Source organism: Phodopus roborovskii, unplaced genomic scaffold (assembly GCF_943737965.1).
Source record: "Phodopus roborovskii unplaced genomic scaffold, PHOROB, whole genome shotgun sequence".
Taxonomy (NCBI): Eukaryota; Metazoa; Chordata; class Mammalia; order Rodentia; family Cricetidae; genus Phodopus; species Phodopus roborovskii.
This window is the reverse complement of record NW_026126578.1, coordinates 8899797-8912347: the sequence shown is the minus strand read 5'-3', so window position 1 is coordinate 8912347 and position 12551 is coordinate 8899797. Positions and strand designations below refer to the sequence as shown.

General features: G+C 36.7%; 1 protein-coding gene across 1 annotated transcript; it reads right to left on the bottom strand.

Annotated features, from left to right (window-relative positions):
- Window positions 1-4446: 4446 nt before the first annotated feature.
- On the bottom strand, window positions 4447-8830 carry LOC127236099 (olfactory receptor 6C75). Its single transcript, XM_051203536.1, has 2 exons — window positions 8543-8830; window positions 4447-5406 (listed from the first exon to the last, which is right to left on the bottom strand). Exons 1-2 carry the CDS (start codon window positions 8828-8830, stop codon window positions 4447-4449), a joined length of 1248 nt encoding a protein of 415 aa, XP_051059493.1.
- Between the last annotated feature and the right edge of the window lie 3721 nt (window positions 8831-12551).

Genomic DNA, 12551 nt, shown 5'->3' with positions numbered 1-12551 from the left:
GCTGGGATTAAAGGCGTGAGCTCTGTTACTCTTCACTCTTCCATCTGCCTGCCTCCTGGGATTAAAGGTGTGTGCCACCACTGCCTGGCTCAATGGCTGCTGGGATTAAAGGTGTGTATAATCATTGCCTGACCTCTAGGACTTGTGACTGACTTTGCTTTCTGAATCCTCAGGCAAGCTTTAATAAATCATAAATAATACATCACCACAGGAGGACCCCAAATAATAAAGCCTGTAGACACAGTATGACAGACACATGTTTAAATTCATAAAGGCAGAGGCAACATACACAGGGCCTGCATGAGTCTGCATCAGTTGGGGTCCTACATCTAAAAGAAGAAGTAGACACATGTCCCCAACCCTAACCCAAACCTACCTCCAACTGATAACCATTTGCAAGTGAAACTTTAGTTTTCTCAGGAGTCTCACTGGGGAAGCAAGGTTGCATGTCCAGCAGTAGATGGCCAACAGAAAACAAATTCAATGGTATCTTTGGAGTTCCTTGACTCATAATGTTTTCCTTTATTATCTTCTTTTTTATTTTTTATTTTTACTTTTACTTTTTTCTTTCTTACTCTCTCTCTCTCTCTCTCTCTCTCTATATATATATATATATATATATATACATACATATATATACATATATAAAAATGTATGTATATGTATACTCTCTCTCTATAAATGATCTTCTGGTCTTGTGTTTTTATGGTTGTCCTGAGTGTAGGACTGAGTGAGTCTCTGTGTTTATATCTGTTTCTTGTGACTTTTCTTAGGCTCTTTTCCTTCTGTTTATTTTTTTCCTATTCTGATGTGCTTGCTTTATTTTGTAATGTTTTATTCTATTATTATCCCTTAGAAGCCTGTTTGTTTTCTAATGAGAGGAAAAGAGAAGATGGACATGAATGGGAGGAGAGGTTGGAGAAACTGGGAGGAGTTCAGGGAGAGGGAAGCATAATCAGGATGCTTTGTATGAGGGAAAAACTATTTTAATAAAAAGGAAAAAAACCCTGCTTATATATGTTGAGTAAAAACTCCAGTTTAACATAAAGGGGGGCGGGCTTCCCTCGCTAAGTTGCTTTTGGTCATGGTGTTTTATCACAACAATAGAAACCTTCACTAAGATACCAGGCAAATGTGGCTGGTGGACACACTTTGGGCTTCAAATATAGATCTGAGTCTATGGAAATGGAGAATGGGGGTGTGGGGGAAGGGAATAAACAACCTGTCTATGTCAAGAGCTGGAAGGGAGGCAGAAGCTCATGCTGGAGTCAGAGGGTCCAGGGATCCCTTACCTGTGTGACCTGGGGTACTGAAAGCTAGGGATGGTAGCAAAAGTGAGTGAGGGCAACTGAAGGCCCCCAAACCGCTTGCCTTTCAACACTGATGGTTAGGAGGGCAGAAAACCCTTATTCCAGTTCTTAATAGAAATAGAATCTTAACATCTGGTAGTAGTTTAAGACAGTAATGCCAAAAGTCAGCAAGTATACAAAAGAAGAAACTGAGTTATTCATTGATGGCTGTTGAGAATGCAAAATAGTATGCCACTTTGGAATACAGCATTTCAGTTTACCATAAAAGTGCAATATACAACTAAAGTACAACCAACAATTCCATTTTGTGCATTTATTACAAACAAAAACTTACATTATATGTAAACATGTGCTCAAATCTTTAGAGAAGTTGATAGCTGAAAATTGAAAACAGGGAATATATCCTTCAACAGGTAGATCATCATATAAAATATGATATATGTACACATATGTGTATATGTATGTATACATAAAATGCCATATATGCATACTATGAGACATTACTCAACAATAAAAATGGATGATCTAATAATATATACAATATCTTAAATGAATCTTCAGGTAATTATGAAAAAAGAAAAAAAAACAATTCCAAAGGTTGCATCCTATATGACTACATACATACACATATACTTCTTAGCATATACATAATCATATATACACACACATATGCATATGTAAATATATTTGTAAAATAAAAGTCTTCTGAAATGGAGACCTGAATAGTAATTATGTCAGGAAAAAAGTGAGCATGGCTCTGTGAGACTCTATGGTGATGATAGAAATGGCCTTAATTTGACCTCTTCAGTGTCAATGTATGTAATATACATACATATATAATTATATTAGATAGATATCAAATGTTACTTTTGGAGAAAATTAGGTCAAGAGATTATGGAGACACTTTGTATTAGTTAAGAATGAACACTAATCTATAAATATCCTAAAACTAAAAGTTTAGTTTTTTCAATTTATTTACTCACTAGTGTATGCCTCTGTGTGTGTGTGAGAGAGAGAGACAGAGACAGAGAGAGGTACACATACACACATGCCACAAAGAGTATGCCAAGGTCGAAGGACAACCCGAAGGAAGGAATCAATTCTCTCCTTCCACCATGTGGGTCCCAGGGAACAAACTCAGGTCATCCATCTTGATGGCAAGTGCCTTTACCTACTGAGGCATCTCATAAGATACCTAAAAGTTTAATTTTTAAAAAATATTTTTTTATTTTATTACATTTATTTATTTAGTGGGAGTCACAAATATCACAATGCATGTGTGGTGTCAGAGGGCATCACCACATGGTTTTAGGACAAACTATGGCAATCGGGCGGCAAGCATATCTACCAACTAAGCCATCTTGTTACCCCAAAATTTAATCACTTTCAAAGTTCATCCTTTTTTTTCAGGGTAATTTATGGAAAGCCTATCCTCTGGGAACCACGTTTTGCTCACTGAAATAACAGCCAGAATTCTATTCAGCATTTCCCAAAACACCATAAAGAAGTGTGTTGTTCATTGTGACTTCCATGCCCCAGAGAGATTCCAGTGCAGGTGTCTGATAGGTACCCTGTGAAAGACAGCATCTTTTTAATAACAAATGCACACAGAAAACTGAGTTCAAAGTTCCTGAGTGAATGACTGACTCTCCTGTGGGGTATCATGGTCCCTCTCTACCTGGATTGTAAGAATGTAAGAATGTACATCAGATTTCTGATATTTACAGATGGCAGTGCACACTGTCAGGACTCCTAAGAATTCTTTCCTGCTGATTCAGAAATGTCTTTTGTAGACAGGAAAGACACAGATGGATCTCTTAGCAGATGTAAGTCTCAGGACATTTTATAATCAAGTCTTTTCCATATATAAAAAGTTTTGTAACTCAACTGTCTTTAAAAGTATAAAGCTTTTTTTATCAGATTATGCATTAAAGTAATTAATATTTAATATGCCTTAAATAAATAAATAATAATTAATTTTAAATATCCAGAAAAGGAAATGTACACTTAAATAACACACACACACACACACACACACACACACACATATCAAATACACACCATAGCCTAGATTTACTACAAGTCACTTCTTCAGGAAATCAAAGAACCATGACTGACTTTATCTTAATACATTTTATTACTAAGTCATGTGTTTGTATATGTACTAAACTTTCATGATTGTGAGCTCTACTAATCTGTTATGAATTGGCAGCCAGAACTTGACTTAACCCAAAACATCACTGGCAGACACAAAATTGTATTAGCAGAAATATCTCCTACATGAGAAGACAGAAACTGGTATAGGACCATCTCTTAGCAACCTAACTTCTGCAGGGCTTTGCAATATAAATTCTAAGGAAAAGGATTCATATACTAAGATGTTTTGCATTATTTTGCTTCAAGAATCCATTAAAGCAAAATATTAATAATCTATAGCACATCTGGATGATGATAAATTTAAAGTATGCATATCAAGCACCCAGAGCTACACTAAACTATTTATGTCTTTAAAATAAATGGATCCAAAGAGAGAAATATAATATGTTTACTATTGATTTGTTTCAAACCCAATTTGTTTCTGAGGTTTTATAAATTGAACTTAGCAAATAAAGTAGTGAAGAAGAAATTTTACAAATTTGTCCTTAAATATCAGAAAAATCAAGCAAAATAATGTATCACACACATTAAATATTGAAACTGACTGGTAACTTATATTTAGTGTGAGTCCAATCTGTCAACATCCTTTAGGACTGTTTACAGGAACTTCATGAGTAGCAAAATCTATAGATATTCAAGACCCATATGTAAAGTGACATAACATTTGCATACAATCTATGGAGCCTGCAGACATATGGTTCACAGATATGAATTCTCTGTAAACACTATCTAGGCTGAATGAATATAAAGCCACTGAGTAGAAATGATGGAAGATATTTTCAGGAGAATGTTCTGAATATATATATATAAATATATATTGCTTTCAAACTGTAAAGGGCTTTGTAAGATAAGACAGCAGAGATCTAATGAGATTAACATAAACTAGAACACCATACAGGCATTTTTATAGAGAAGGTTTTCACTGTGGGGGAGCTTCAGTTAGATGATGAAGAACACTCACCTTCTGAAGCAAGTGGTACTATTTCTGTAAGTTCACCCTGGACAGTGCATTCCTCAGAGCCTGGTGGACCTGCTTGTTGCGCAGGGTGTAGATGACAGGGTTCAGAAGTGGTGTCACCACCGTGTTCACAAGAGCAGCCTCTCTGTTGGATTCTAGCCTACTTGTTTGCTTTGGTTTCACATATATAAATACACAGCTACCATACATTAGAGAGAGGACGATGAGGTGGGATGAGCAGGTGGAGAAAGCTTTCTGTCTATCCTTGGCACATGGAAGGTGCATTATTGAGATTAGTATGTTGCTATATGCAAATACAGCTGTAATGACAGATGTGAAAAGGACAAACAATGCAGCGCCAAATGCCATTCTTTCAAGAGACTGGGTGTCTGAGGAGGAGAGATGAATTAAGGAGCCAAGGTCACAGAAGAAATGGGGGATGACATTGGAGCCACAGAAAGACAACCAGGAAAGCTTCAGAATTAAACCAGTTATTAGGATGAAGGAAATCACATAGCTGAAGAAAACCAGAAGGAAACAGACCCTGGGGTTCATGATGGTTGGGTAGTGCAGAGGCTTGCAAATGGCCAGGTAGCGATCCAAGGACATCACAGCCATGTGGAAGAAAATCGTTGACCCAAGAAACAAAAAGAAAAACGCTTGCATGATACAAGGAGTGAAATGAATTGCTCTGTCTCCAAAAAGAAAGATAGATAGCAGCTTGGGGATCACAGTAGAGATGAAACAGCACTCACAGAAGGAGAAGCTTCTGAGGAAGAAGTACATAGGGGTCTGCAGGTGAGGATCAGTCCAAGTAATGGCAATGATGAGTGTGTTTCCTGCGACTGAGGCCAGATACACCAGCAGGTGCACCAAGAACAGGACCTTGCCCAGGTGCTGAGCCACATGGAAACCCTCCAGCACAAATGCCAGGACCATTGTCTCATTCTTTGTCTCCATCCGTACTCCTTCTTTGATGTGCTAAGCAAATCTGCTATCACCAAAGAATAAATAATGTAATTGGTGGCCACTGCTTTTAAAAGTTGTTTGCCCTAAGCATAGGGCCTGCAGGGATCTGCACCAGGTCCTCTGTGTATGTTATGGCCATCAGCTTGGTGTTTTTGTGGGACTCCTAATAGTGGGATCAATGTATCTCTGACTCCTTTGCCTGCTCTTGGGACTCTTTTCCTCCTGTTGGGTTGCCATGCCCAGCTTCATTATGGGGGCTTTTGTCTTGTCTTATAGTATCTTATTTTGTTGTATTTGGTTGATGTCTCTTGGAGACATGATCTTTTCTGAAGGGAAATGGAAAACGAGTGGCTCTGGTGGAGAGTGGAGATGGCAAGAGCTTGGAGGAATTGAGGGAGGGGAAACTGTGGTCTGGATGTATTGTATGAGGAAAGAACGTATTTTCAGTTTTAAAATGTTCAAAAAAAATTTGCTTGCCCTCGTTACTCTAAGGAGTCATATTTTAATTTTGAAATATTTTATTTTCTCATTTCTAAAACACAAATGTGCAGTTTTATGTTGAGTTTTAGAATTTTATATCCTTAAAAATATTATCTTTGGATAATATCACATCAGGTAAAGAATAAAAACTGAGAATCATTCTTTTGAAGATGAAACATACAAGTATCACAGAACATTGCAAGAAAACAATGCTTGTTTCTAGACTGCAGACTTGTATGGCTTGTATGTGCTGATTGTAGCATCTGGAAATATTATGGAAAAAGCTATGCTCCAACTATCCCATACCAAGCTGATTTTTAAACAAAGTCTGTTTAGAATGAGTTATTTCCCACTTAACAGAAGGGGCACACATGCTTGCTACCATAATATTCTCATAACTATCCAATGAGATTAAGAGGAACTATGTGTAATTATGGCAAAATAGGTCAATGGTGTTTTGTTCAGGCACAAAGAAGAAAACCATAATGTGTGACTCGTGTCCTGTGCTCTCTATTGTCCTTGCAGAGTGGAAGTCTCTGATTCTGCTGTCCTTCACAATTTGTTCATGGTCCTTCCCTTCCTGTGAACATTGTTAATAGAAGATGCTACTGTGGTTCAAATCAACAGCTGAAGGCACGTTAATATTCTTAAAGCCACTGCCTGGCAGAATGGCCTGCATCTGCTCTATAGGGAAGAGTCTGGGCATTTGAGGAAAGCTGGTGCTCCAAGTGGAAAACCCAACACTGCTCAGTCTACTAATTTCTTGACTGCCCAGATCTACGGCTTTAACTGTGCAGGAACCACAGTACTAGCTTAACGAGCAATCTGTTTCAAATTGCACATCCTCCCTGTGGCCACACACTTACCTGGAAGCAGCTCCCAGTAAAGAGATGTTTTAGTTAAATCTTCCTTCTTCCAAGAAATCAAAATCTTCCTCCTAGGCACAAAAAAAAAAAAAAACCTTAATTAAGAGCTATATGTCTTTGACCAACAAAACAAATAATATACACTTTCTATTTCAAGACAGGAAATTATTAAGACTACTTGTTTTTAAGAAATAAGGAGATTTATAAATGTTTGTTCTATGGAATTGTCACCAATTCTCTGGGACATGATAGCACACTCATTCCACAAAGTATATTAACATTATATTGGACCTGAAGACATAGACTAACATGAACATCATACCTATCTGGTGGCACATCCATTCAAAGAAACTTAGGGAAAGAAGACAATAAATGTCAAATCCTCTTGTTCATGGAGGCTAGTAGCTATTTTCTTGCTAACTAGTTATGGAAGACCATTATGTAACTGCAGTCATGAATGAGACTACATTTATAGACCTTATGATATATTGCTACAGGATTGTTTACTATCATGGGAAGTCACACAAGGTCTAAAAGGACAAACCTCTAGGACATTCATTAGAGAAATATGAGAAAAAGATTCAAAACTAAAACAACAGAATCCCAGGAGACAGTTCATTGTTCGTTGCTGAAAATAGAAAATTTCAGGAGAATACTATAATTAACATTTCATTGCATATGGCAACTTCTGACCTCATTCAGTCCTCTGTAAAAGTCTTTAGTGGTATATTTCCCATGGCTCCCAAAATTACATATGTGAGGAAACACAGGATTACAATGCCCATAGTTTATCACATTTTCAAAGATTTACTTGTTTCTATTTTATGTGGTTTTTGCCTATAAGTATATATGTGTACCATGTACAAGCCTGTTACCTATGGATGCCAGCACATGGAGTCAGAGCCCCCAGGAGTTATAACTACAGATGGCAGTGATTTGCCATATGGATTCTGGGAAGTGAACCTGGGGTCTCTGTAAGAGAATGAGTCCTCTTAAGTGCTGAGCCATCTCTCTGGCCGCACAGTTCACATATTTTCAAATAAAGAAATGTAAGCATACAGGTGGATTTTTATACGAAGGAAGGGTATATAACCACTTCTCAAACTTTGACATTTCCCACTTTGCTGTAAAGTTCTCTGTCCGTTGACAATAAATAATGCTCACAGAAGAAAATTACTATAATTTCTACCATCAAAGTTGCTTTTGCCTGTCCATGACCAGGGCAGAGTAGGTGTCCATCTTGCTAAGCCTTTGTTACCCTTCAGCAGGTGTCTGAGGTCCATTCATACTGTGTCAGTAGCCTATTCTTTTATACTCGCTGTCATAAGCCACAGCTTTCCAGTCTCCCTTGAAGGACATTTATGTGCAGTCCAGTTCCAGGCTACAGTGAGGCAAGATGCCATGACTATTTCCTACAAGTTGTAGGAAAACAGAAGGATTTGATGCTCTTGAGTAACTAATATTCAATTAACAGCATGTACAAGATATAACTAATGGGCTGGATCTTTTGTACATCGTACAAAGATATTGGTTTCGTTACAGCAATTTTTGTGTGTCTGTGTATCATATACTTTACCCATCATGAGAGCCCCATTACTCTCTCTTATATACACATTGGTTATCTTCTTGCTATGCTTTCCTTTCTTACACGTGCACCTTTGTTTTTAAATCTAGATTCTGAATATGTGAGAATACATGTAACATTGGCACATGCCTGGTTTGCTTTACTTAACATTGTGATCTCCAGTTCTCCTTCTGCAAATGGCATGTGTATCTTACTTTCTGTAGCACACTTTCTTTACCCACTCATCTTCTGATAGATATCTACGATGATTCCATAAACTTTCCATTGCTGCTATGACAATCAAGCACATGCAGACATCTTTGTAGTGTGCTAACCAGATCTCTTCAGGATTGCAGAAGAACTGCTGAATCATTGGTAGTTCTGTTTCTATGGAGTTTGTTGTGTTTTTAGGAGAAGGGGGTCTTGCTCTGTAGCTCAGGCTGGCTGTGATCACACAGAAATCTCCCTTTTCTTCATTATCCAACCGAGTGCTAGGAGTACAGACATGAGCCACCACACCCAACATTTTCAGGAAAGCTCATACTTGGTTTCTTAGCAAATGCAATACTTAAATTCCCACTAAGAGTGTCACAGAGACACCATTTCTCTACATCCTCCCCAGAATTTGTTGTTTATTTGAACATTGCCAATATAATTTGAATGACATGGAATTTCCATGTGGTTTTGGTTAACAATTTCCTAATGTTAAGTATATTGGAAGTTTTTCCATGTATTTATTAGCCATTTGTGTTTCTTCTTTTAAGATTTTTTTTTTGGATAGTCTGTTCTATTTCATTAAGCTGGGTATATTTTTTGTGCTCATACTGTGCTGTTTTTATTGTTATTGTTCTGAAATACAATTTAAAATTCACTATTCTGATGCATTATTCTTTTGACTTAGAAATACTTCAGCCATTCCAAACCGTTTGTTCCTTTGTGTTAATTTAAGGGTAGTTTTAACTTTCTGTGAGAATGTCAGTGAAATTTTTATTAGAATTGCTTGAATTTGTAGATTTTTTATAATATAGATGTTTTCACAATATTAGTTGATTAACTCGGGAGTATTGTAGACTTTCTACCTTCTGGTGTCTTCAATTGTCCCTTTTGATATTTAATGTTTTCGCTGCAGATGCTCCTACCCCTAGGTTTATTCTTAGATAATGGTAAAGCTATTGTGAATGGCACTATTTTCATGTTTACTGTCTCAGCATATTTATTACTGAGGTATAGAAAAGCTACTGTTGGACCCTAATTCTGGTAGTGGATCAGTATTTATCCCTAGTGTACAGATAGACTTTGGGAGCCCATTCCACATAGAGGGATACTCCCTCAGTCTAGCCACATGGGGGAGGGCCTAGGCCCTGCTCCAAATGATATGACAGACTTTGAAGACTGCCCATGGGAGGCCTCACCCTCCCTGGGGAGCAGAAAGGAGATGGGATGGGGTTTGGTGGGGGGAACAGGGGAGGACAGGAGGGTGTGGGAACTGGGATTGATATGTAAAAGAAACTTGTTTCAAATTTAAATTTTGTGTGTGTGTGTGTGTGTGTGTGTGTGTGTGTGTGTGTCTCAATCTTCTGATCAAAAGACACTTGACTGGCTGATAGGTTAAAAAACGAAATCCATCCTTCTGCTGTCTAAAAAAAAAGGCCTTAGCTTTAAAGACAGCCATTACCTTAAGATAAAAGGATGGACAAAAGAACGCCAATCAAATGGGACAACAAAGCATCATTGCTGGCATAATATCATACAAAATAAACTTTAAACTAAAACTAATCCAAAGAGGTAGAAAGGGACACTTCACTTTACCCAAGGAAACAATTAACCAAGAGAACATTATTATCTTAAACATAGATGCATCAAAATCTGGTGTACTTGATCTCATGAAATCATACCACTAGAAATAAAGACATAGCCAAATATTACATCGTTCACAACAGAAAAGATAATGGCAAAAGCAACATAGAGTAAACCATAAGTTTAGAAATTAATAAAAGTTAAGATGATGGTGAGTGAATGAAATAAAGGAAAGTGTCAGAGAAGGGAAATGATTAGCAAAATTAACTTAAAAATGAAGACGCCCACAAAGCACTTGAAACATGAGGCTTCCAACCTAAAGAGTTTGTAATGAACGCCACCCACTCTTCCTTTCTACCTGCCTGCCAGTCACCCCCACGACAAACCAGCCAGGCACTGGTGCCCTGCAACTTCCCACCAAAAGAGAGAATCCCTAGTCTGACCAATGGTATTATTATGCCTGTCTGCTAGTTGTCACACTCACCACCCAGGCGGATGTCTGTACCACAAGGAGCCTGACCAGAACTTCCACCACTCAGACTTCTTTGGATACCCAAATCACAAGCCAAAGAGGGTAGCTCCAACATTGAATAACAAGTACCATTCACGGGCCACAATCTGACAGCTTGGGCACAATGCCAATCAAGTGTCCAAACAACTGCTTAGCAAAAAAGAGACCAGATACTCACACCAAGAACTAGTGTCAAAGACCTAATTCTAGATGCCTAGATCATATCACAAAAAGCAAACAAACAATGAATAACTGGGATAGTATGTCTCCTCCAGACATTAGTACTTTAAATATACTAATATCTGAGAAAAACCAACTTAGAAAATGTATACACAGGACAATGATTTAAAAATAATAATTATAAACATTCAATAAACTCATGCCTGAACAATAGCAATGAAAACATAAAGAAACAATGGAATAATAAATACAATTAAAGACATGAAAATAGCATTTAATAAAGAGATGGAATCTCTAAAATACTATCCAAAGTGAAATAAAACTTGAAATGAAAACTCATGAAGTCAAACAATATGTTCAAAGCAAAGTATCTCAAACAGATTGAATCAAATAAAAGACAGAATATCTAGTGTCAAGATAGAATGTTCAAAGAAAATGTTAAATCTCAAAAGAAACCAAGAATTTAATATGCAGGTTATATGGGACACTATAAAATGACTAAACTTGAAAATATTGGTATACAAGAAGGAGAAAAAAAACATGTTTAAGTGCACAGAAAATATTCTTAATAGAACCATAGAAGGAAATTGAATCTAATATTCAAAACAAAGAATGGATATTGAGAAGAGACAATGACACACATAGAGACAGGACAGTGGAATAACATTTGACTTTTTGATGGAAACTTTCAAAGCCAGAAGAGTCTAGACTGATATTTTAGAAATTCTGAAGAACTATGGATACCAAGTCAAACTGTTATACCCAGCAAAACTATCAGTCATCATCAAAGAAGAAATAAAAAAATTTCCATCATTTAAACAGATTTAAAAAATTTACGTTCATAAACCACCTCTACAGTAGATACTAGAAGGAATACTTGGGGCTAAAGAGAAGATAAAACTTAATATCCAGGAAAGCACAAGGAATAGAACAATCCCAGAACAGTTAACCAAAAGCAATAAAAAAAAACCCTCCAAAATAAATAAATAAATAGGAATTATTAATCAATAATAACTCTAGATATTAGTTTTTCAATTCCCCAACAAAAAGACGCAGACTAATGGATTGAATCAGAAGACAAGATCAATCTTTTTCTCTGCCTCTAAGATACACACCTCACTATCAGTAGATAGCACCTTAGGGTAGAAGAATGGAGAAGCTTTCAGGAAAGGTTTGGTATCACAAATACAAATTTGGAATAGAAATAACAAATGGACAAGAGGATAATGGTGCTGTCTTTCTTCTCCTGTTGGTTAGGTAAGTTTATTTCTCAAAGACAAAGTTCTATTTTACCTTGGTTATCAAACTTGTTTGCATGAAGATGTTTATCATATGATATTATTGTTCTTGTAAAACCTTTAGGATATATGGAGTCGCACCCCTTCTTCACATAGAAACCTTTCCTGGTCCTCTCTGTCCCTCTCACTCTGTTTCTGCTTAAACTTAATGAATTTCATTATGAGTCACTTCAAAGAATGAAATTCTGCTTTGCTTATTTTCACTCTGCCTCCAGATTCTTTGATTGATTGAATACATATTAGTTGAAAACATGCTCAAATCCCCTTCATTTGGATTCAAATTATGTTTTTCCCTTTAAATTTAAATGCTTACATTTGCACAAGGTTTGATAAGAGCTATTATTTTCTTTTTCTGAAAAATGCCTTCAAATTTTGTTAGTAATATTTTCTGTCATCAAATCATTATTTACAATGAGTTCTTTACAGCCAATGATAAGCTCTCTCAGATAATTTATTCTTAT